Source organism: Balaenoptera musculus, chromosome 3 (assembly GCF_009873245.2).
Source record: "Balaenoptera musculus isolate JJ_BM4_2016_0621 chromosome 3, mBalMus1.pri.v3, whole genome shotgun sequence".
NCBI lineage: Eukaryota > Metazoa > Chordata > Mammalia > Artiodactyla > Balaenopteridae > Balaenoptera > Balaenoptera musculus.
The window spans coordinates 117,287,700-117,313,746 of record NC_045787.1 but is presented as its reverse complement, the minus strand read 5'-3'; the positions used below and the strand labels follow the sequence as shown (position 1 = coordinate 117,313,746).

At 40.7% G+C, this 26,047-nt stretch overlaps 1 protein-coding gene across 4 annotated transcripts in view; it reads left to right on the top strand.

The window, feature by feature from the left end:
* DIAPH1 (diaphanous related formin 1) overlaps positions 1 to 26,047 on the top strand; it is a 97,186-nt gene that overhangs the window by 29,511 nt on the left and 41,628 nt on the right. For all 4 annotated transcript variants that reach the window (XM_036846232.1, XM_036846236.1, XM_036846233.1 and 1 more), the window contains 15 exons: positions 1,143 to 1,244; positions 1,593 to 1,723; positions 1,918 to 2,004; positions 2,850 to 2,913; positions 4,117 to 4,256; positions 5,462 to 5,570; positions 6,032 to 6,142; positions 6,467 to 6,585; positions 7,258 to 7,374; positions 8,003 to 8,118; positions 8,648 to 8,712; positions 9,399 to 9,578; positions 10,737 to 11,468; positions 12,359 to 12,473; positions 13,003 to 13,011. In XM_036846232.1, coding sequence (XP_036702127.1) covers positions 1,143 to 1,244; positions 1,593 to 1,723; positions 1,918 to 2,004; positions 2,850 to 2,913; positions 4,117 to 4,256; positions 5,462 to 5,570; positions 6,032 to 6,142; positions 6,467 to 6,585; positions 7,258 to 7,374; positions 8,003 to 8,118; positions 8,648 to 8,712; positions 9,399 to 9,578; positions 10,737 to 11,468; positions 12,359 to 12,473; positions 13,003 to 13,011 — 2,197 coding nt within the window. The remainder of the gene's footprint in view (positions 1 to 1,142; positions 1,245 to 1,592; positions 1,724 to 1,917; positions 2,005 to 2,849; positions 2,914 to 4,116; positions 4,257 to 5,461; positions 5,571 to 6,031; positions 6,143 to 6,466; positions 6,586 to 7,257; positions 7,375 to 8,002; positions 8,119 to 8,647; positions 8,713 to 9,398; positions 9,579 to 10,736; positions 11,469 to 12,358; positions 12,474 to 13,002; positions 13,012 to 26,047) is intronic.

The window sequence follows — 26,047 nt, the reverse complement described above, 5'->3', positions numbered from 1 at the left end:
TCCCTAATTAGGTCATTTAAAAAAAAACAATTTGTTTGTTCAAATCACAATTCCAGGTAAGGTCCATTGTGATATTCTACTAAGTTTCATTTGAACTATAGGTTTTCCTCCCTCTCTTTAATCCTTGCTCTTGTTATAAAAAATTTGTTGAAGAAACTGTTTGACCTGTAGAGTTTTCCATAATCTTAAATTTGCTGATTGCATCCTTTGGTGCTATAAATTCATATTTTTATATGAAGTCTCTCAAATTTAAAATGTTGAGCTACCCAGACAAAACATACTTTATCTTTGGGTCTGATTCAACCTGAGGGCCAGTATTTTGCAACTTCTTTGTTCAATTTATCTGTAAAAGGAGGAAGAAAGCACCAGGAATTGAGTCAGAAAGAAGTCAAATTATTACTGTGACAATTTGGTGATGGTGATTCCTTCACACATCACACACATACACAAACACACACATGGGGAAGAAATTGAATATATCCTTTTTTTTCTCCTATGCTTTCCCCATTTCAAATAATATTCTGGACTTGTTAGGGTTAAACTTGTGCTCACAGAAATAGGAGGCTCAGACACATGGTTATATATGCAACAGGGTCAAGCAGAGCCTTTCCCCCAATAACACACTCCAGGTTATGTCTGTTGAGGGAATTTGTCACAGTTTCCAGTTCTTTCTTCATGGGAAAGGAGTTTGTACAGGGACTTAGTTAACCAGGGGTAATGGGTGTCTAGGCCCTAGAGTGGTGCAGATTTTGCTGCTGTTTGCATGATGCCAGTCATCCAGTGCTTCAGTCTGAAGAGATTATTAAGGTCCATCCTAAGTGCAGAAAATACTATGTTTGCTTTTCTTTCAATAATGCAAAATATGTTTTCCCTCTATATTGAGAGTCCACTTTTGTTAGGAAAAAATTTAGTGTATGTGTATAAAAATGTCTGTTGGGATTTATAATAAAATGTTAACCACATTTATCCCTAAGAAATTCCCATCATCTATAATAGCTTAAGTCTCTAAGGATCAGGAAAATTTATTTATTCAGTAAGTATTTAGTGTGTTCATCTTTTTACTAAGTATACTAAACATTAAACATTGAAAACTTGTAAGGAATTCAAGGCAATTTTTCCCCCTTTTTTCCTCCCGTTTCTAGTTGGATATGAACCTGAACGAGGAAAAACAGCAACCTTTGAGGGAGAAGGACATTATCATCAAGAGAGAGATGGTGTCCCAGTACTTGCACACCTCCAAGGCTGTGAGTCCTGGGGCAGGTACCCATGACATGGGAGACTGTGCCCTTATCTTGGACCTGTTTGTTTTGCTACTTTTATAGAACATTTCATGTCCACATCAGTTCTATTTCATTCTTTCATATAAACCTACTCATTTTTTACTCTCATTTGAGTTACTTTTCTTACATAATTTTGCTTGATTCGATCTTCATGAAGTATGTATGGGTAATGGGAAGGAAATTCTGAGTCTCACATAGTTTGGTGGTATGTGTAATGGGTGTTTGCCCTCATATTGTTTAAACTGTTAACTAATTCTGGTCCAATTTATGACTGAGTCCAGTGCTTACTAATCTCTATATGCTCCTTTCCAGGGCATGAGTCAAAAGGAGAGCTCTAGGTCAGCCATGATGTACATTCAGGAGCTGAGGTCGGGCTTGCGGGATATGCCTCTGCTTAGCTGCCTGGAGTCCCTTCGTGTCTCCCTCAACAACAACCCTGTCAGGTGAGGATTCTGAGGTAGTAACAGGAGTGAGAGCCCAATGTTGGAGCTCACTGGTGGGGATTAGAGATCAAAGGAGTCAGGGAAGTATGAGAATGTTTTGGATTGGGAGTAAAGAGTTGCCAGGATACACTTTATTTTGGTGGATATTTATTGATTTGATTTGATATTGCATCGTCTTTGTCTCTTCCTTACAGTTGGGTGCAAACATTTGGTGCTGAGGGCCTGGCTTCCTTGTTGGACATCCTTAAACGACTTCATGATGAGAAAGATGAGACTGCTGGGTGAGGACTTCCAAGTCTTGGCATCTTCTAGGTGGAGGGTAGTAGAGGACTTGGCTGTTTGCTCTAAAGGAGAAAATGGCAGTTAAATGGAAAGTTATGGACTAGGATATTATGCTGTTAGCTGAGAATGGGGTTTATCATAGGGGTGACTGGAGAATGAATGATGATTATAGGTACAGGAAAAGGAGGAACTTAAATTTCACGGTGAATAACACAAGATATATACCACATAAGATTGTGAGTCTCCCAGCACAGGTTCTTATCCAGTCTGGAAATAGGGTCTGATTGAGTCTAAAGCTCTCCTGTGATCTGGTCTGGGTCATATCTCATTTGGAAGTCTTATAATACACTTGATCAGTTTGGGACTAGCTTTATGATAGTCTTCAGGATTGGAATAATTCTGGGGATACCTTGCACTGTCTTAGGTTAGGCTACCTTGAAGCCAGCCTGACCCAAAATGATTTCTCTACTTCCTGGGATCTTTCCAAAACAAAACACAGGACCTCTACCTCCTGAACGTACAGACTTGAAACCTCTGACGCAGTGAGGCAAGCAGTAATAGGTGGGATGTTATCCTGATAGAATTTAGCCCTTAGGAGCCTACAGGGAGTTGAAGGGAAGATTTTAATGTAATACTGAATTCTTGGTTTATGAGAGGATTAACCAATGGTTCTTTCTTCAGCTACCTCTTTTTGCCAGTGTTTTAGGGTAGAGTGCTATGTGCTAGAATTTACTCAGCTACTAGTTGGGAGTGTTCCTAAGACCCTTGTTTACAAGATTGAAAAGTCAAATGGGGGAGGGGTATAGAATAAAGGGACTTCACTGATTATGTCTTCTACATGCAGAAGCTACGATAGCCGTAACAAGCATGAGATCATCCGCTGCTTGAAAGCTTTTATGAACAACAAGGTGAGATATTTCCCATTCTCATTCAACCCCCATCGTGACCGCTGTTTTTTCTCTTCTGTTGGCAAACTCAAAAAAAGACCTAGGAATATGAGGTTCAAGGCTTCTAGCTTTCCCTTTTAGTATCGTAACTTTTTGATCGCCACATACACATATTTTTATGGATCTTTTCCCTCAGTTGTAATGTCTGTTTCAGAGGATAGGCTTAATTTTCTTCTTCTGTTTATACTTTCTTTTGCTAGTTCTTAAATTTCCTGACCTGTAGTTATTATTTTTGGAAGGTTTACTTTATTTTCGTCTTATTTGTTGTTGTTTTTTCCCCAGTCTATTCCTACTGTACGATCTTTTCTTCCTTCCTTCCTTCCTTCTTTCTTTTTCTTTCTCTTTCTCTTTCTCTCTCTCTGTCTTTCTCTTTCTCTTTTTCTTTTTTTGTCTGTTTAGTATTTCAACTTAGGGAACCTACAGTTATTTGTTCCTGAGTGCAAATCTGTCTTCCTCCCTGTTTAATTTTGTTATAATTATTCCACTGGCTTAGGGGGAGCATTGAAAAGAAACATAAGAATCAAAGTTTTTATTCTTGGAAGACATAGAATTCTGTTGTGTCTGCTAGAAAATTATTTTGCTATGCTCATTTCTGTTTAGCTACATTGGAAAAAGTGTTCTACCCTATATTAGTTTGCTAGGGTTGCTATAACAAAGTACTACAAACTGGGTGTCTTAAACAACAGAAGTTCATTTATCTCACAGTTCTAGAGGCGATAAGTTCAAGATAAGGTGTTGATAGGTTTGGTTCCTTCTGAAGGCTGTGAGAGAGGGTATGTCCCATGCCTCTCTCCTAGCTTCTGGTGTCTTGCTGGCAATCTTTGACATTCCTTGGCTTGTAGATGCATCACTCCAATCTCTGCTTTTGTGTTCACATGGCGTTCTCCCTGTGTGCACGTCTGTGTCCAAATTTCCCCTTTTTATGAAGATAACCATTATATGGGATTAAGAGCCCACCCTACTCTAGTCTGACCTCATGGTAATCTAATTACACCTGCCAATGACACTATTTCCAAATAAGGTTACGTTCTGAGGTAATGGGGGTTAGGACTTAAACATACGAATTTTGGGAGGAACACCATTCAATCCATAAGAACCCGTAAACTTGTCCTTGGTTAGATGCTCTCATTTTTAAGCCTCCCTTTTCTCTTTTTGTCCTACCAGTTTGGAATCAAGACCATGTTGGAGACAGAAGAAGGAATTCTGCTGCTGGTCAGAGCCATGGATCCTGCTGTTCCCAACATGATGATTGATGCAGCTAAGCTGCTTTCTGCTCTTTGTATCCTACCACAGCCAGAAGACATGTATGTGACTGGAATTATTTCTCTTCTCTATTTTTTTTTATCGTCTTCCTTAGTCTAGAGGAATATTAAGTTGCTTGGGTGTCCACTTAGTCTTAAATACTAGGTAAGACTATATTTCTTACATGAACACTGTGTATCTTAATATTTAAGAAAGATTGTTAAGAGATGGAAGCTGTTCTGCATGTACCACTGGTTGTCAAAGGTACAGCAGGATCTCCTAGATCTCCATTAATGTCTGTATTGTCTAGGACAAGGGTTTCTTTTTACTTTTTTTTAAAATTCAGAAGTAACACAACATTATTTTAAAAATTCAAACAACATAGAAGTATATGAAGTACAATTTAACAACGTCATCCCTTTGGCAAACCCTATTCTGCAGAGGTAACCACTGTTAATGGTGTGGTACAGTCTCACAGATCATTTTCTAGCACAGACAAATATTTACTAAATTCTAACACACCTGCCACTCCAAAAGATGGTTTCTTAGAATTAAGGAAAGATGGCTTATGCCTATAAAACCAATCTCATGTATAGGATAGATTTTTTTTTTGTGGAGGGGTTTGGTTTAACAAAAGCTAAATCATACCACCATTCTTTTCAGCTTAACAGTAGCTCTTGGACATTCTTCTCTGGCAGTACTTCTAGATCTATCTTATTATCTTTAGTGGCTGTTTAGCATTTCATACGCTGTATGTCCCATAATTTAATGATTCCTTCATTGCTAGACTTTTAGGTAGAATTTTTTTTTAGCACATTCTGACCCCTGCTCCAGATGATAAAAAATTTTATTATTAATTCTTGTGCATATATTCTTTGTACATATATTATTTCATATTTATGTGTTTATGTTGGATAGATTTTCTAGAAGTAGGCCAATGTTATGTGCATTAAAAAATTGGTACTGTTAAATGCCCCTCCAAAAGTTGTACCAATTTATATGCCATAGAACATGGGGTCTTAATTTGGTAAATATAGGTAGGAGTCTGGGGCGGATTTTAGGGAGTGCATTTTTCTGAAGAGATGGTCCTTAGTTTCCTGTTGATCTGGCCTCTGCCTTAGGTGATGAGAAGAATAATGTGAGAAATCCAGAACATTGATAATGTCTGTTTCCTAACTGATCTGTGCCTCTGTATAACATACCTGTTGTGTACCTGTCTGTGTCAGAGCACCTGACCAGTTCTCTCCCTTTCCTTACTCTCTGGCAGGAATGAAAGAGTTTTGGAGGCGATGACAGAAAGAGCTGAAATGGATGAGGTGGAACGTTTTCAGCCACTGCTGGATGGATTAAAAAGTGGGACCTCCATTGCTCTCAAGGCATGTATACCTGTGAAACTTGGCCCAAAAGTAGAATTCAAGATAGAAAGACTTAAGTTCATTTGACCTTTTAAGAGAACACGTGGAGTGGTTACCAATGATATGTATTTCAAAGTTCTTTCTGAAGGGAAAATGATTACCCTTCTCTCCAAGAAGGCAGAGAAAGAACTGTTTTCCTCATTATGAGATGGAAAAAAAGGCATGGTATTTATTTACAAGCTAGAAAAATCAAGGCCTAGAACAAATTATACCATAGAATCCCTGGAATACTTTAGACCTCTGAGCTCTCCAGACCTGTGTTTAAACCAAGTTGTATTGCTATGTATAAGGAAGTCATTCTTGTAGTTTTTGTACTGAATCTTCTAGGTTATATTTGGGGGCCTCAGAATGCATGTAAAGAGAATGGAATCTTGATCTCTAGGAGTTAACATTGACACAGCTGCTGAATTTTCTTATTTTAGGTGGGATGCCTACAGCTGATCAATGCTCTCATCACACCAGCTGAAGAACTTGACTTCCGAGTTCACATCCGAAGCGAACTGATGCGCTTGGGGCTGCATCAAGTGTTGCAGGTGAGATGCAACACTTCATTAGAAAGGCTGGGCTGGTTCCTTCCTGCTCTTATAACCCCATCATCCCTGGGATGACTTTGGTTTTCAGTTTAAAAACCAGGTTGAGGGAGTGCCCTGGTGGTCTAGTGGTTAGGATTCAGCACTTTCACTGCCGTGGGCCGGGTTCAATTCCTGGTTGGGGAACTGAGATCCCGCAAGCCATGCGGCACGCCAAAATTTTAAAAATTAAAAAAAAAAAAAAAAAAACCCAGGTTGAAATGTTTGGGGTTTTAACCAGCATAGGACACTTTTGGGTTCCCTGGCCTATACTTTTGCTGTTGACAGGACCTTCGAGAGATTGAAAATGATGATATGAGAGTGCAACTAAATGTGTTTGATGAACAAGGAGAAGAAGATTCCTATGACCTGAAGGGACGGCTGGATGACATTCGAATGGAGATGGAATATCCTTTTACTGACTGGGTTGAAGACACAAGACATTCAGTTGCATTCAGTTGTAGATCCCTGTAAGGGATGGTGTGGAGTTGATGACTTACACTAGGGCATTAGCCCTGTCTTCTTTGTAGATTAGGCAGGTGCCTTTTGATTGCCATTGGATATATTTACCTCAGTGTGGACCAGAGAAGTTGGGAAAGGTGATCTGAGGGTTGCTCAACATGGAAGCAGCCATCAAAATTAGTATAGACCTCCTAGAACATGATAGCTTAGCTTATTAAGATGTAGAGCTGGTTTTTGGAGAACACAGACAAGTCAGGGAGTGAGGTTGTAATTTGCTCTCTTGTATGTGTCCATGAGACGGACAGGGGGAGTAATTTGGTTACCTATTGATACTTGCCCCAAGTGCCTTTAAGGCAGTTACCTTTTTGTGTCTGTCTACTGCTCGATTTTCAAGCCAAGTACTAGGAGTTTTCTGTCTCTGTGTATAGTACCCCCTGACTCACTGGACCCCTGGCCAAAGAAAGTTTATAGAGCTTCAAGTTTAGGGCAGGGTTTACAGGAGGAACAGCTGTTAGAATAGAAGTGCCATCTTGCTACTTCTCCCGAGAGTTGGGCAAGCTACCTGTCAAACATAGTTTCTAAATATATGCTTTCCTTAGCCTCTTCTTCTTTTCCACTGATTTAAATGAAGTCTTCCAGATTCTCTTAAACACAGTGAAGGATTCAAAGGCAGAGCAACACTTCCTGTCCGTCCTGCAGCACCTACTTTTAGTCCGAAATGACTATGAGGCCAGGTAAGATGGTACACCTGTGGAAAGTTTTGAATTTGAGCCTAAGTGGAGAGTGCAAAATTCTTAAATTCAAAGATTGTCTGTAGAGAGGAAAGGAAAAGACAAAGACATGGATTAGAGTTCATTTTTAGTTTCAGACATAAAGGGAGTTGCCAGTTGTCCCTTTAATCCAACAGAAAGGCATCTCTATGGAAGAGATGAGAGTGTATAAGGTGAACTGCCTCCCTCTTTTGGAATGGGGTGGTGGGGTGGAGTAAAGATGATAGCAAAGGAAGGCAGCAATTTAAAGTTCATTCATGTTGGAACATGAGATTCAAGCAGTAGAGTAGAGATTCAGCAATAGTACTATCCATCACAGGCAGGATCAAGCTCAAATTTTAGATGGAAAAGGATTTGCACTCGGAGGCAGATGGCAAGAAGTTTTGACTATCTGAAGTAGATGGGGTAGCTGATGTGGAAGAGGGGGATTTCTTAGCATGGCAGCAATACTCTGTTAATTTTATGAAAAGGTCTTTTCCAGAACATTTATCCTCAGGTCCTTCTGCTGTCAAAGCAGTTACCTTTCTTGATCCTGAATACCAAAATTATATTTTGGTTTTCCTTTAATAACCTTATTTTGTTTCTTCTGTAGACCACAGTACTATAAGTTGATTGAAGAATGTATTTCTCAGATAGTTCTGCACAAGAATGGGGCTGATCCTGACTTCAAGTGCCGGCACCTCCAGATTGATATTGAGGGATTGATTGGTAAGCATATTTGCCTGTCTGGTTCCATAAAACATCTCTTCTGTCTTTCATTTTGCATCTTTCTTTCAGTGAAAATTTCAGAGAAGATACTTTTCTAGCCCCCGGTATTTCCATTTTCACCCTTTCTTAGGTGATATAACCAATATATGTGCTAGGAATATACAGGCCTTTAGTTTATTTCTACATAATTCTAAAAATTTATCCTGTCTCATACACCACCCCACCTTTTGAAGGGACTTCAGCTATTGTCTGCTACTCCTGCTGGTCCCAGAGATTCATAAATATTACTTGTAGGCGTTCTCTGTGCCACCCAGCATGGTGGCCTTACTGCATAATAGGCACTCAGAAATTATATGTTGAACTTAACTGAAAGTTCCATTTCTTTGTCTAGTACAGAACATTAAGAAGGATAAGAAAAATAAACAAAAAGAACAAAGACTGCCCTTTGGTTATGTGGAAGGGCTTAGGCAGTGAGAGGGGAAGACGAGAATTGGGAACTTGACTTTCTGACTGTTGGCCTTCTTTTTAGATCAAATGATTGATAAAACAAAGGTGGAGAAATCTGAAGCCAAAGCTACAGAGCTGGAAAAAAAGGTATGTATGAGAGATCAAAAATAATTGGAGTATATCTTTCTTTGTCTAAGGATTTTGATTTTTCTGACATGTGAAACAATTACCTGTGATATATTCAGTGTTCAGCACACAATAGCAGTTCCTAGGGGAAACCTTTCTGGTGTAGGTTACTCAGTGGAGAAAGTGGTATGGATGTGATCATGAGGAGCTAGTCAGTCGTGAGTTTGCACAGTTCTTGGGCCCCTGAGCAGGAGGAAAGACAGGTGACACTCTCATATAACATTGACAGCACTCGAGTTTGCTTGGCGTCTCAGGCCTTTTATCCATAGAACAATAGGAACTGGAATATGTCTGAATTCTCTTTTTCTCTTTGATTAAGGACTCCTATTGTTGATAGGTTTTTGATCCATGAGACTACTGGGATTGTGCACCTTAGCTGTCCTGGTTAAATGTCTTTAAAATCTTAGTTGTTGCTGTTTTTTAAAATAACTCAAAGTATAGATAGACTACGGAAATAATCCCTGGCTTCCCACTCCTGTAACCTTGATTTTAAGGTCGAAATCATGGTGGCCTTTTTTCCAGGCATCCCTTGGGTCTGTGAGCTCAACAGATCAAGGATTAGCACAAAACAGTAAATTATGGGGAATAACACCTGGGCTTTGCTGAGATGGGGAGCTTACCAGGAGCCTGATTTCTTTCTCCTCTAGCTGGACTCAGAGTTAACAGCCCGACATGAGCTACAGGTGGAAATGAAAAAGATGGAAAGTGACTTTGAGCAGAAGCTCCGGGATCTTCAGGGAGAAAAGGATGCATTGGATTCTGAACAGGAAAAAATTGCCACAGAGAAACAGAACCTGGAAGCAGAAGTGTCTCAGCTCACAGGAGAGGTAATATCTGAACAGGGAAGGCAGAGTGACCTGTAACTGCCGTCAGCAGCCTCTGGGTGAGCTTGTGTTGGAGCAGGACTCTGTCATCTTACTCCCAGGGAGGGTTCAGATACTAATAGGTAATCTACTTAGATGGTGCATATTTTTAAAATCATAAGCTGTTTTGTTTTGGGAGTAAGTGATACATAAGATAGAAAATTTGGAAAATACAGAACAACACAAAGAATAAATGAGTCACAGTACTACCCAGAAATAAAGATAATAGCCTTCTAATAAACTTAGGAGTAAATACTAAATAAACTGTTCTCATATTTGCTATTTTTCTCTTATTTTAGTCATCTCTGGACAGATTTATGCCCATACACTCTCTCTGCAGTTGTAGATATTTATATGATCTGTGATACTTGATAACTTGATCACCTATGTGGTTATATAATTACCTGTATAGCACATATGTTAATTATATACCTAGAATATTTGATTTACTTGATCATTGCATTTTCTTTCTTTTTTTAAAAATTAATTAATTAATTAATTAATTACTTTTATTTTTGGCTGCGTTGGGTCTTTGTTGCTGCGCTGGGCTTTCTCTAGTTGCGGTGAGCGGGGGCTACTCTTCGTTGCTGTGTGCAGGCTTCTCATTGCAGTGGCTTCTCTTGTTGCGGAGCATGGGCTCTAGGCACGTGGGCTTCAGTAGTTGCAGCATGCAGGCTCAGTAGTTGTGGCTCGCAGGCTCTAGAGCTCAGGCTCTGTAGTTGTGGTGCACAGGCTTAGTTGCTCCGCGGCATGTGGGATCTTCCCAGACCAGGGATTGAACCCGTGTCCCTGCGTTGGCAGGCAGATTCTTAACCACTGCGCTACCAGGGAAGTCCTGCTCTTTGCATTTTCTAATCAAAGAGAGAGTTTAACATAAACTTTGAAGTTGCCTTTTTAATGCAGAGCATACTGAACTAGGAACATGAAGACCTGAATTCTAGTTTTGTCTCTGTCACTAAATAACTATGTGACTTCAGGTGGAGCCTTTCAACTGTCTGACTCCTTTCACTCCCTTCATGTGTAAAATGAGAAGTTTGGATTAAGTAATTTCTTAGGTCCTTTCCAGCCCCAGTGGTCCCTGAAGTGGGGTGAGAAGTACTCCCATTGGTGTTATTTCTGTAGGTTGCCAAGCTGTCCAAGGAACTGGAAGATGCCAAGAAAGAAGTGGCTTCACTCTCCACTGCAGTTACTGCTTTAGCCCCTCCTAACAGTGCTACTTTTCCCCCTGCCCCTCCTTTACCTGGTGACTCTGAACCTGTCATTCCCCCCTCACCCCCTTTACCAGGAGAGGTTAGCATAGCCTCCACACCCCCTCTTCCTGGGGGTGGGGCCATTCCTCCTCCACCACCTCCTCCTCCTCCTCTGCCTGGGGGTGCCTACATCCCCCCACCCCCTCCTCTGCCTGGGGGTGCCTGCATCCCCCCACCTCCCCCTTTGCCTGGGGGTGCCTATATCCCCCCACCCCCTCCTCTGCCTGGGGGTGCCTACATCCCCCCACCCCCTCCTCTGCCTGGGGGTGCCTGCATCCCCCCACCTCCCCCTCTGCCTGGGGGTGCCTGCATCCCCCCACCCCCTCCTCTGCCTGGGGGTGCCTGCATCCCCCCACCTCCCCCTTTGCCTGGGGGTGTTGGCATCCCCCCACCTCCTCCTCCCTTGCCTGGAGGACCAGGAATGCTACCTCCCCCTCCCCCTCTTCCTGGTGGAATCCCTCCACCCCCTCCATTTCCTGGAGGCCCTGGTATTCCTCCACCTCTCCCTTTTGGAGTTCCTGCAGCCCCAGTTCTGCCATTTGGATTAACCCCAAAGAAACTTTACAAGCCAGAGGTACAGCTCCGGAGGCCAAACTGGTCCAAGGTGAGAATTTCTGTCCATCTCTTCATCTGTGGATTTTAAGAAACCACTTCAGTTTCCTACTTTGTGTTTTGTGCATGGTTTGGCTTCCCTTTCTTATGGCTCACATCTGTCTGTCTTCAAGTTCCACTCATGTATATGTTTATTCAGCAGATAATAGGCATATCCTATATGCTGGATATCACTTGGGAGAGTTCTTCGAGCCCTATACTCTGCTGCAAAACCTAAACTTATCCTTAAGTTAATGTTTTTGCCCTTTTCTCTGAGGATATGAGTGCCATGGGATACCACACAGTTTGATAATAGTCATTTCACCAATCTGCAAGGTACTGATAATTTTGCTGATCCAAAAATCATGGATTTATGAATACAACTCCCTACCACTCCCACCGCCCCCCCGCCACACCCCGGTAAATAAGTTACACAGGATATGTTTGCATGGCACAGTATGTGTTTGAGAGCGCTGTGATTCTGCATCAGCCTTTTGCTTCTGGAAACCAAGTTAAAATAAAGGAGCTTAGGAATTTGTTCATAAAATGAACAAATTTGGTACAGTTCGCCACCCTGATGGGAAGAGTGTAATGTAGAGCAAGGGAAGATGTGAAATAAAGCCTTAATGCTTCTAAAAGTAGAGGATTTGGGGTTAGAAGGAGGATAAGCAGCATAAGTGATTCTAGTTGTTGAATGATCACCAATAGACACATAACCTGGAATCATCATCTCCTGGTCCCACCACAAAGAGCATAGCTGTTCTCTGTGTCTCAGGTTAGTCTTATTCTAGTATGATGTTGACAATAACCAGCCAGCTGCTTCTTTTGCATCTTAATCAGTTTTCTAGGATGGAAAGTACAGAGCTCAGTTTAGTAACTCTTAACACCTGCCTGTATCCACAGTTTGTTGCTGAGGACCTTTCCCAAGACTGCTTCTGGACAAAGGTGAAGGAGGACCGATTTGAGAACAATGAACTTTTCGCCAAACTTACCCTTACCTTTTCTGCCCAGACCAAGAGTGAGTCCTTTCCTCTTTCATGCAAAGGGCGAGTGTAGGACTTAGAGCATTTGTTAAGGGGGTCTCCCATTTCTTTCCCTTCCCTGGGTGAGGGTTGAAGAGAGCTGGGAGTTCCTATTCAGAAGAAAATAAGCTGGTTTTGTATTCTGGGGATGCTGGAGTTGGCAAAGAGAACTGTTGCATGTACGTATTTTTCCCCCCAGTTTTTTTGCATGTAGGTATTTTACATGCATGTAGGTATTTTACACAAGTGTAACTTGTGGGGATATGAGATTAATGTGACAGAGCTCAGGCTGGGCTGAGAGTATCATTTTGATGATACTCTTGAATGGATTCTGGCACTGCCTTTAAGGTGCCATCTTGAGACCTACATATGTAATTGATAAGAGCTGAGCAGAGTCTTTAGTAGGTGAGGTGGCTGAACAACTGTCTTTGTATGATAACAAAGAACCATATGTGATCCCTTTTCTTTTTTCCATTTCTTTCCAATATTTGATGCTTTCTCCTTCCTGGCACTTTGCTCCTGCAGCTTCAAAAGGTAAGAATACAGAAGAGCCTTGTAGTTGGGTCTCTTGAATATTAGAGAAAAAAATGAAACAGATGTAAAGGGATTTCTCTTTAGAAAACTAAGACTAGAAATTGGGGATTGATTTCTCTTTTGCTAGTTTTTTTTTAAGAGTCCAGAAGGACCAGTAGCTCTGATGTTAGCTGACAGGGAAGAAAATTATTTTAAGCTGAAGCTACAGTATACTTGCTCTTTCTTTGGAAGGTGAGGGACAACTTAAATAATAATACTGTTACTTTACATTTGTGTTGTATTTTACAAATTTCAAAGTGCTTTAACATATTTTACCCTATTAGGACTGCAAAGAAACCTTATGAGATAGGTTGGGTGTATATTATCTCCATTCCATAGCTTACATAGCCTGATTAGTTAGGTAGCTTGCCCAAGGGTATAAGACCAGATCCAGGGGCCTTGACTTCTGGTCTGTCTTTTCATATAAATTCTTGCTTTTCTTCTTCGCCTTCATATCTTCCCCTTTATCTTAGAAGAGCTGATCTATTTTGCCCTTTTCTTTCTTCACTTCCTAATTCTTGTGGTTTCGTGCTGTTTTGTGATGGGACACTTACAGTTATTTCCCAAGAGGGATGCAGTATTTGAAAGATATTGTCATGTACCTAATGACAGTTATAACCTAATAATCTTGTATTTCCATCTTCCAGCTTTTTTGTTTATTTTAGAGGTTTATTATGACCCTAGTGATGACAATTAAGTGCAACTTCAGAGCACTCCTTCCCTCCCCCTGCCAGTAAATAAGCATTTTTAAAAACAATTACTACTTTTTTCCTTAAGTGATCTGATGGGACTAGGCTGTACTTCATTCTAATAAGATACCTAACAGAGGGAGTTTTCTGGTGGCCTCGTGGTTAGGATTCGGTGCTTTCACTGCAGAGGCCTGGGTTTGATCCCTAGTCAGGGAATCATCCCGCATGCTGCATGGCATGACACAGCCAAAATACAAAAAAAAAAAAGAAACCTGTGCCTCTGGCAGCCCCTAGTTACGTGTATGTATCTAGGAGTCAAAGATCACAGTGCTCAGGCCTGCCCTCTTGCCCTAGCATTCCAGGCAAAGTTGCCTTTTCCTCTAAGAGATATATCACCTTATGAACTAAAGTTCAGCTCGGAGAGTTACTTCTGCCTGCTGTTAAAAATGCTGTGATAATGACCACTTATACTACTCTAGAATATCAACAAAGACTAGTTGACAATGAAAATCAAAATCAAATTTGCTAAATTTGTAAGTTCACAGAATGTATCCCTGTGTTGGCCTTTGGTGTCATTTCTTTCTGGTGGCTGCATTCTGAGTGCCACTGCAAATGTACACTGACTGGGTCCCTTTTCCTCCCTGCTCTGTCACCATCCTTCTTTTATCCTGTACATTTGTATTGCTGTTGATTGCAGTGGAGTTTTCTGCAGTTTAGTGGTTTGCCTTGGCATTATATTCCCACTGTGAATTGGTATATAGTGTGTGTGTGTGTGTGTGTGTGTGCACGTGTGTGTGTGTGTGTATATATATATTTTTTTTTTTTTTTGGCTGCGTTGGGTCTTCACTGCTGTGCAAGGGCTTTTCTCTCTAGTTGTGGCGAGCGGGAGCTACTCTTCATTGCGGTGCTTGGGCTTCTCATTGCGGTGGCTTCTCTTGTTGCGGAGCACGGGCTCTAGGCGTGCGGGCTTCAGTAGTTGTGGTTCGCGGGCTCTAGAGCGTAAGGCTCAGTAGTTGTGGCACGTGGGCTTAGTTGCTCTGCGGCATGTGAGATCTTCCCAGACCAGGGCTTGAACCCATGTCCCCTGCATTGGCAGGCAGATTCTTAACCACTGCGCCACCAGGGAAGTCCTGGTATGTAGTATTTTTTAAATACCTAAGCAAGACCTTATCTCATCGTTTGTTATTTTCAACAGTGTAACCAAACTTTTTAATGTTCCTTTAGCCTTCAATTTCTGCCCTGGAAACTACTTTCTGTTCATTGATGATTCTAACTTCCTGACAGCTTTGGCTCCCCCCCACCCTCTTAAATTATTCTTAGAAATCTCTGTATCTTAATCTGAAAGGAATAAGTATGAATTAGTCAATTTAGTTTAGTTTAGTGTCAGTATTGATTTTCATGTAATAATAATCATCATTAGTAGTTTGCTGCTACTTTGACGAAGGACATTTCTAGCTAGTCTTTAAATATCTTTAGTTAGGACTTTCAGGTGTTAAATTGGCACCCTGTCTTAATTTCCCAGTCTTTTTTTTTTTTTTTTTTTTTATTTATTTATTTATTTATTTATGGCTGTGTTGGGTCTTCGTTTCTGTGCGAGGGCTTTCTCTAGTTGCGGCAAGTGGGGGCCACTCTTCATCGCGGTGCGCAGGCCTCTCGCTATTGCGGCCTCTCTTGTTGCAGAGCACAGGCTCCAGACGCGCAAGCTCAGTAATTGTGGCTCATGGGCCCAGTTGCTCCACGGCATGTGGGATCTTCCCAGACCAGGGCTTGAACCCGTGTCGCCTGCATTGGCAGGCAGATTCTCAACCACTGCGCCACCAGAGAAGCCAATTTCCCAGTCTTTTTATTAGGAAGCACTAGAGAAGGTGTTCTTGAAAATTATTAAATCATGAACAATTTTCCAAACATCCTAAATCTTAATCATTTTAAGAAATTCCTGGGAGAGATTTCTTTTTCCTGTCAAACAAGTACTCATGGTTTACCCAACTCTAACAGTTATCACATGCAGCGAAACCTTCCTGCTTGTCATCAACCACACTACATCTGTATGTTTCCAGTCATCTTCTCCCAAGAAACAAATGCTGCTCCCTTTAAAAATTATTTCTTCTTTGCATTTTCAGTGTTTTACTGACTTTAATGTTTGGTTTAATTTTTTCTTCTACGTTTTCTTCCTTTCTTTTCCTTTGAGTTACTCTGCAAATCTATGGTGATGCAAGCAGTATTTGAATGTCAGGGCTTGTTCTAATGTGTATTTCTTGGTGACAGAATAGTTGCTTTGACATCGTGTACATGGGCATCAAGTAGCAGATGGAGGTGCTGCATGTGGACCCGGTGCCACAGTACCCACTGTGATCAGGGTAACTCCTCTGCTCTGCCTTTCCTGATGCAGTTTTGTTTTTGTTTTTGTTTTTGTTTTTACCTGATGCAGTTTTGAGCCTCCCTCTCTTGGTTGGCAGACTTAATACAGACTCCTCCCAAGTAGCCCCTTTCTTTCAATATGGCCCCCCAAAAACACTTTAGTAAAAAAGACTTTTCAGGCTTCTTAGAGTTTAGGTTTTTATCAGGTAAGGAATTTCAAGCTAAGGAAACTTCAGAGGTGAGAGGATCTAGAGCTCCTCAGTATGAAGGCAAGGTTTACTTTGCTTTTGGTGCTTTGAACATCTCTAGTATAACATTTCAGAATACCTTCATTCTTAATCCTTTTTTCAAGTAGATAACCAGTTTCAGTTACCAGGTCTCTCATTCATAGCCTTAATATTGATGGTATAATTAAATGATAGATAAATACTCATTGCCACTCTATAACTATTTCATCTTCCAGATGAAGTAGAGATATGGGTTAAATAATTTTTTCAAGGCCCTATAGTAAGTGCCAGCGGCAGGATTCAGACTCCAGACTGTGACTCCAAAGTCCTGCTGTAACCCCCTGCTTCCCAGATGTGTATGTCCCTGCCCTAAGAGCTTCTGAAAGCTTAGATCCAGACAGAAGCTTGAGGAAGGAGGTATGCTGGCTTCTGCTACCACCTCATTCATTCTGTCACAAGTATTCTTGAATTGGAAGTGACTCTTACGAGTACAAAAAAGGAACAACGTTAGATTAGGGAAAGTAAGATACCAGATATTTAGGGTTGAAGAAGAGGAGCCATGTTCTGATTACAGTATATTCAACTCTAGCAAAACTAATCCAGCTGGAGAAGCACGACATGCATATCTAGTACAGTAGACATCTTGCTTAGATGATTTCAGCCCAGTAGTTGCCAGTCTTGATGAGGAAGTTATCTGGACACAAGGTTTTCATAATATTGCATTGTTTCATCTCTGACTTGCTAAACACAACTCTCTGCTGTTTGTTAAGCGTGGCTGTATCCCCCTTATATTTTAGTGGTACCTGAAACCTCCCATATAATGATGGCTCCTCCAGGAATGAACATCAAAGAAAACATCCGCCTTACTCTTGACATCTGCCTCCTGTAGTCAAAGGTCTCCAGCCACTGCTTCATTAAGGTTCAGGAAGATGTGTGCCTTTTACTAAGAAGAGCTAAGAGAGAGGAAGTGGTCCTCAAATTTATACTACAGATTCTTTTATGCATTTTTTCTCTCTTAAGGATTATTCTCTTGTTTCTAATCTCTTGACTTTCTGTAAATCAGGAATTTACTTAGTTGATTTATTCCTTGACAGAGAATATTTTGAATTTTGATTTGATAGGCAATGCTGTAAAACTTCTAGTCCCTTTTCACTCTCATGCTTATGGTGATCAGCCAGGAGTCTTCTATCATGGTTTCTTTGTTGAATCTGCTTCTTGAATTCCTTGGGAACATGTTCAGTAGTTAAATTTTATTACTTTTCATCTTCTCCTAGGGAGCATTTTCATCACTGTGGTGGCCTCAGGTCATTATTTGTATGTACAAGATAACTAGTTTTTCATTCTGCTTTCCTTCTAACTCTTACTCCCTTTTGTTGATATCATGATCCCATTAAAAGTTTCACCTCTTAAAACATAGGGTGGTGAGTGATAACTGATGTCCTAATACAGTGATGTTTTTCTTTTTAGGTTTATTCCTTCCTTCCAAAAAAACTTCTGGACTTATAAGATCCATAAGCTAATCGTCCTTAGTAGGTGTGCGGCAGTGGACAATATATAGCGTTAGACCCTCTCCCTGTTAAAAGTGTGAGATGCATTTCAGGAATTACGAGCATCAGAGCAGTTCTACAAGTGGTTAATAGCAGTAATGTTGAAAGAACTCTGGCTAAAAAGTAAGATCCTGGCAAAAAGCTGAGAATTTCATAAACAATAACAGTATTCTAATTAGGATTTGACTGTCGGCCCAGATTCCAAGGTTTGTGCTGTAGTTGCACAAGTCAGAACTATTGGTGACAAGCAGTAGGTTTACCTGTCCACTGCTGTCCCAGAACCTTCTTGCTTAAGGCTTCAGTCTGCAACAGGAGCCTGTGTTGGGGAAGCAATCCCATCTTTCCCAAAAGGGATCTAAGGGTCTTTTTCCTTTTCCCTGTGATCCTTTTCTGTCCACTAGGTAGCACCCACCCAGTTGGATCCTTATCAGGAAACACCTTAGTGAATCTTTACAGCCTCTGCAACTTTAACCTCTAGAAATAAGATTTTTCTAAGAGCTCATCATGCTCCACCTTAGTCAGTGATTCTTTTGGCAGAAGGGTGTCTGTTTCATCAGTTCCCTACCGTTTCAGGTGTATAGGATTAGGACCAGAAGTGCTGTTCAAGTGAACATTTGTCTTTTAATTACTAACTTCTCTTGGATTTTGAGCAGGGTCAGACCGTTAGCTCAAAGCAGTTGGGAAGTTCTGTAATATCAGATAGTACACCCTTGTGATTTAAAAACATAAATCTACCTGTATCACCTGGGGTTATGAGGACTCCTGCATGTGGAATAAGTACCACACTTCCTCTGGGTTGTGATCTCCCATCATCAGTGGTATAAAAGAAGAACCGCAACTACCCCCTCACATATCCCTCTAAACTCCAAACCTTGCCATCACTATTTGCCTTGAACCCACTGGATCTAATATTGTGTCATTTATCTAGGTTTATGTCACTCACCACAGGAAGGCCCAGACTCCCAGGTTACCCTCATCTCCCATACTCGAATCCCCATAGGTTCTGTGTGTCTGCTATTCTGCCTCCTCCTCCCATCCCACCTGAGCTCTTGAAACCTGTCCACTGTGCCCTCTGGAATTCATGGTCCATTACTAACAAAATCTCCTGTATCATCGACTTCACTGTGTTGCTCTAACAGAAACCGGGCTTTTCCCTTTTGCCCTCTCATGTGTTGTTTTTTTTCCTTTCATAAACCTCACCCCAATGGACCTGAAGATGGGGTAGATGTCCTCTTTGTTCTTCACTGCCACTTTCAGATCAGTCCACCTTTTTCTTTCCTAAAAACCCATAATTTTGAATCTCATGACATCAAGTCATAATCACCCAATTTCTCTCTTTGTGCTGTCGTCTACTAACACCCCAAGTTATTCCTCTGTAGTACTCCAGTACTCCTTGTTAATTCTTAGCAATTTCTATATAAAAGGGTCATGATCCTCCCAATATTCTGGCCTCACATTTCCTGGCACTCTTCTTTTCTAGTGATGTGTCCTTCACCCCATCTCACCCATCTGTCTTATGGTCATCACCAGAACTGCAGCCCCTCCACGATCTCAATTTCATACCACCCATCTTCCATTTTTTTTTTCTTGTGAAAGATACAATTTATGTCCAAAAAATAATGTATCCATTGTTGCTGTAAAAACTAGATGTAATGCTAAGTGAAGAGAAATTGAACCATAGTAACAGCACAAAATAAAATGCTGAAATAGTTTCATTCTAGAGAACCCAAGATACGGTCCCAAAATTCAAAACAGGGTGCTATGGATGTGAGTTTAGAAACAGAAAAAAGATGAGAGGGTGTTTCTTAATTGTACCACCTTCTATCTTTTTACCTTGCTGTCTTTGGTACCCTGACCCCAACAATCCTCCAGCCCCACTGAGACGCCACTACACTTATCCTTCAGTTTTCACTGTCCTTCACCCCCTTGAAGACTTCACTCTCCTCAGGTAAAATTATCATTAATAATTATAATAACCCTTCCCTAGGTTTTTTTTTTTTTCTTTCCCCATTTCTCTCTCATTTCATCTTACTTGGTTCGCAAGATCACAGTCCTGGTTAATTCCATATCTATCCACCCTGCACCTGTAGCTGTGCAAGTGGACACACTGGAGAAAAGGATACAACTTGCTCTCCTTGATACACTTTCTTCTCTTGGCTTTCAGGACAGCAGGGTCTCTTTCTCCTGCCTCACTGGCTGTTTTTTTCTCCTGTCTCTCCTCTGCTCAGTTGGCAATGTTGCTTGGCCTTGCCAGGCAACAGATATTAAATATTTCTAGTCTATTCAGTTTCCTACTCTCCTAAATGATTATTTTGCACCTTTTCTCTCCTCAAAAGCCCAACACCTCCCTCATCCTCATTCTCAGTTGAGGATGTTTTCTTTCTATTTCACTGAGAAAATTGAATCAGAAGAGGAGCTTCCACAGGCTCCCACCATTACTTTTACCTACTTTCTGTGTCTTCCTCTGTGACCATGTTCCTGTCTAAAGCCAGTTTCTGGGCCAACGTGACATCCTCATTTCAACAAATGTATAGAATACACTGAAAGTATAAAATCTCCTTCTCCCCTCTCGACCATGGTTAACCATATCTTTCATATGCATATGTTATTCTAATAAAGGAATAGGTAAAATCCTTTTCTCCTTTAGTTCAGGGAAGAAAATGTGGGAAATTTTCAAATAGAACCTTACTGGAAAATTAAGGGGCAGGGGAATTAAAAGATAAAATTATAGAAATGTGAGGGTATATACATATTTTTAATGTAATGTGTGTGATCCCATTTGGTATACACTGCTCTGCCTTTTGCTTGACATGTTTTAGCATCTCTTGAAATCATTAGATATAGATAATATCCTTAAATATCCTTGATATCATTAGATATAGATCTACCTCATTTCTTTTTTCTTCTTTTTTTTAAATTGAAGTATAGTTGATTTACAATGCTGTGTTAGTTTCTGGTGTACAGCAAAGTGATTCAATTATACATATATATATTCTTTTTCATATTCTGCCTCGTTATTTTTAATGGATAGTTGAACTGTGTCAGATAAATAAAATAGTACAAGACGATCCCTTATTGAGAATTTAAATTACTGATTTTTTATATAACAACAAACAATGCTGCCAGAAATATTTTATATTTATCCCTGCATACTTGTATTTCTGCACGGTAAATTCTTAAAAGTAAAATTTCTGAGCCCAAATTGCTAGGTGTAGGATTGTACCACTTTACACTTCCACCAGGAATAAGAAACTATCATAATTTCTGATAGGGCAAAAAAGTGTTACCTTGTTTTAATCTGACCACTAATGAGACTGAACCAAAGGTTATCCTTCATACCTTGACTCTCTCCTCATCTGTAAAATGAGATAGATAAACCTAAAGATACCTTTCAGTTCTAAACTTACGGTTCTCTTACTGTATTTTTCTTTTTTCCTTGAATAAGCTGTCTTTGGTGTTATCTGTCTACATCTCACTCTTGTTTTGACAGCTTTCTAAGTTCTTGTGTTGGTTTGCTTGTTTTGGTCTGAATTTCATGCTTCTTATCCCATGCACTGGGGCCAGGCATTAGGACTTCCTCCTTGCTTACAACCAGTATTTGGGGATAGAGAGCTAAACTGGTGTGAAACTTTAAAGCTTTTGCATGAAGGCTGCTGGTATAGATTCCACGGAAGACTTACTGGTGGAGATTTAAGGCAGGGTGTCATCAGATAAAGATAATTAAACTTTAATTCCTTCTAAACTAGAGGAATTTGATATATTTTATCTGCAGTGTGCTCTTCTCCTTTTTCACCACCAGATGGCACATGGAGCTCTTCTATTTTAGATGTGTCATTGTTACGTCTGGTAGTGACGCAGTCACGTTAGAGAGAGGCAACCTCTGTTGTTTTCAAATACACACTGCCTGGTATGCTGCCCTCTACCGGTCAGGAAATTCACTTGGAGGACTGATAAGTAAAACGAAGACAGGAAGCTATAGCTTGCCCTTTAATGAAAGGATCTTGTCCAGTTGCAGCTTGTATTTTTATAGGAGCAATATTCGTGCTCTTTTGGGGGCCCAGAGGCTGGAGAATGCTTTTGAGTTTGTTTTTGTTTTAGTCTGATATTTTCATGAAAGCATAGCCTTCATTTCAGAGGGCTTAAAGAGGGGCTTAAATTTTACCAGCTTGGTAGTTCATTTTGTAATCCCATTATATACACATTCCTAACACCATCTTTGTCTCAATTTCTACTGAATAGCTGCTTTAGGCACACAATAGAACTACCCACTGATTATATACTGATAATTTCCCAGGGATACTATACTGAATTAATTAATTTCCTTCAGGGAATTCCCCTAGCCTATCTTGGGTAGAATTTGCTGCTGCAGAAAGGTTTTTACAGTCAACCCTTCTGTCATTTGTTAACTCCTGATTATCTTAAAATAATCCCAGTTTTAGAGCCTCTTTCTAGCTATTCAGACTTTAGTTTGTGCCTCTGTTACTATTCTAGACATACACAGACTGAAACTGTATCTTTTAAACCCAAGGTCCTATCTCCCATTACCTACAGATTCCAGATTTTATTTCTGACAAAATGTTCTTTTATATGGCATTGTCTGAGACTCAGGCCATCTAGTGTGGGATGAGTATTGCCTAAATTTCTGTCATCTTAGTGCAGTTAGTCCTTATCCTTAAATATCTATTTCTACCAGTAATTCCCAAACTTGAGTGTGCATAAGGATTACATGAGGAGTTTGTTAAAGGTATAAATTCCTGGGCTCCATCTCCAGAGATTACAAGTTACAAGGACTGTAGAAGGATATTTTTTAACAAGCTCCTCATGGAATACACTAATATGGCTTGATCCATTGCTTCAGTATTTATTTCTTTTTCCATTTTCTGCTCGCTGTCTTCCCACTCTCTGCTGTAGTCTAGAAGCTGCTTTCTACTTTTTCTTGTAATAACATTTTGATGTGTCTATCAGAGTGAGTGTTGTACAATTATCCTTGTTTTTATGGAGGTCATGCATGATCAATTAGGAAACAATGTGACATTTTCTGTTAACTGGTACCACACTTGCTTTTACAAAATTCTTTTCTTGCGTTCCTCCCAGCCAGGTCTCGATAGGCATCTTAGAAGGATGGTTCTGAAGAAGTTCTCTGGAGTCAGTGAAGTAGCTGGGAAGCACTTCAAGACTGACTAGCCTGGAGAGGGTGGATGGAGGGCAGATGATGAGAGGTCTCTCAGGCCCACACAACAAAGGTGGAGCTGTGAGGAACTGGAGGAAGTCCAGATTATGATGAAAGATGTTGCAGCTGTGCAGCTATAACTCTTATTCAAGTTTGGTTGTTCTCTCAGCATGGAGACCTGGAGTTGGTAGGGATTAGAGATGTGTGTAGGAAGAGGAATGGGATCTCAGGGGAATGTCAGAGCAGAGCTGGGCTTCGGATGGGTTTTGCAGAAGAGTGATCCAGTGCTCTTGGGCTCCTACTGGAGCCCAGCAGTTCTGCCTCAAAGAAGAAGCACTGTTCTGAGGATCCCTTAGACTCTTTGGGAATCATTCGGTCTGAACTTGCTTTTCTGTTGGTATGGGACAAATCTGCCTCCTAACATGAGGTTGGGCAGACTAGTTTTCAGGGAGTACAGAGGGTGTCTCCACTATAGAATGTTTCCTCTGGGTCTTTTCTTTCTGCATCTCTATTATGTATTTTTTATGTAGGTAATATAGGTAGTTCAGAAGTAAAGATGATATTTTTAAAAAGTCTTAATTCCCTTCCTAGTATTCATGCATCCCAACCTTCTCCCTCGCTCTCTGTGCCATGTAGCTTGCGGGGATCTTAGTTCCCTGACCAGGGAGTGAAAGCACTGAGTCCTAACCACTGGACTTCCAGGGAACTCCCTAGAAGTAACCATTTTTATTAATTTCTTTTAGAGTTTTTGAAAAATGCAATTGTAGCAAATACTAATACAGATTCTTATCCTCCCTCCCCTTACCAAAAGTATTGTCTGTACTGTTCTATACCTTGCTTGTATATCCTGGAGATTTTTCTTATTAGTACATAGAGACCTTTCTCATTTAAAAAAAAATTCTAAATTAAAAATTTTTTTTAGTTATCACTTTTATAATGAACACTACGATAAAACAGAAATACATATAGTAATGAAGTAACCTGTCCTTTTTTTGGAAACAGTCCCTGCAGTAACCCATTTGATCTGATTGCATCTTAGTGTGCACGTGTCCTTGTGTTCTCCCTGCTTTCCTTGCAAACTCTTTCATGTAACGACTGAACAGTTAGTTACCAACACCAACGCTAAACGTACAGCAATTCATACTAGAGCCTTACAGCCACTGCGGTATGGGGAAGAGAGACTTGAGAATTTCTGCTAAGGGGCCTTCCAGACCTCCAGCTACTTCCCTGGAGTAGGAGCAGAGCTTTGTGTCACTAGCACAGGGACACTACCCATAAAAGGGTATGGCCTTCCTACTTAGTTTTTGTTCTGGAGATAATTGCTGTAGAACTTAATACCCTGTAACTATCCCATTTTATGACTCTGGTCCATCGCCTTTGGAGCAACATGCAAGAATGCTCAAGATACAGTGTTAGGTGGGAATATGCAGAAAATAATTATATTCAACCCTTATTGCAGTTGTATTTTACAGAAAAAAATGCAGAAGTAAAAGTCTGAAAGGGAATGTACCAGAATATTATAACAGATTTTGTTAGGGTGCTAGATTTTTTTTCCCTTCAACTTTTCTATACTGTGGTCTCTTATTTTTATAATGGGAAAGACAAAAGGGTTAAGAAGGAAATTTGCTAGTGTCCAGAATGCTTGAAAAGGGGGTTTCTAGAGTATTTGGACCTAATAAATTAATTTCTGCAAGGCAGAGTGCTAATACCCAGTTCTGCAGAGCAGATAACAGCATCTTTTACTTCATTCTCCCTAATGATCCTAGCTTGCTTCTCTTTGAAAAGCCAGATTACAACTTAAAAAGCTATTTATTCTTTTGTCCGCTCCCCTGGGTAAGGGAGCCCCAGTTACACAACAAAAGGGCATTGGTAGCCCCATGTCTGCAAGATGGGATGGAATCATTCATCCCTCCTGATCCTCAGCACTCCACCTCTGTACTTAAAGTCAGTGATTTTTCCTCTTGGATCTATTAGATGAGAAGATAAGGCACTCTCCTGTCTGTCTGTGTGTGTTTAAATTTCCTCTTTGCAAGAAAAACTGCTAAAATCCTTCCAAGAAGAACGTCCCCCTTTTCCTATTCTCCTTGCATTCCTGTTCTGCTTGCATTTTTCTTTTCAGCCACGGGGCGTGCGCAGTTGAGCCATTTTGGCTCAGGTTCCAGATTGTGAGGTCAGAGACCAGGGATTGGAGGAGACTATCAGGTGACTTTCTGTAACAGTGATGATGGTCCTGCCCTCATCCCCACCCCTTCCCCCTCCCCTCCGCCCACCCTTTCCTGGCTTCCACCTTAGGAACAAAGAAAGGAAAAAACCAGCAGTGTGACGAAAACCAGCAGCTGCATCTGCAGACTCAGGCTGGGGGCTGGGTGTTTATTCCATCTGTTCTCTTTGTTATGCTTTTACCCTGTTACTTCCCCTCCCAAAACCCAGAATAAAATGGAGGGTATTTCTAGAATCCTTTGTTACAGAGAATGGCTTAGAATTCTGCAGTTTACTCCGTGTTTAGGTTGGGGGGTGAGGGAGGTAGGCTGAGCAGAGATTAAAACTGCTCCCAGCACCCAGGAAAAGATTTTGTCCCAGAATTCCTATTTAACGTCAGATACAGTGACAGAGGCTTATCACCCATTCTTTCTAATTATTAAAACAATGCTGCCTAATAGGTATTATCTTCATTTTATAACCGACAGATATGAAGTATAGAATAGTTAACATGTCCTTTGCTTACTGAGAGCTTATAGCAAGTAAATACCAAGCCAGGATTTGACCCCAGGTCTGCTGGGCTCAGAATCCAGCGTTATTGAAGGCAGTGGCAAGAAGGCAGGAATGTCAGAAAAACCTGAGATGCTAGCTGCTGGGGACTGTCCTGGCACTGTGACAGTGTTCTTTGCTTTTCACCAGTGACCAGTGTCCTGATTTCTTCAACAAGTAAATCTCAAGGGATAAAAGGAGATGGAAGGGAACATATAGGTTAAAAGAGAATCTGAAAATATGTCAACCCCTTATTCA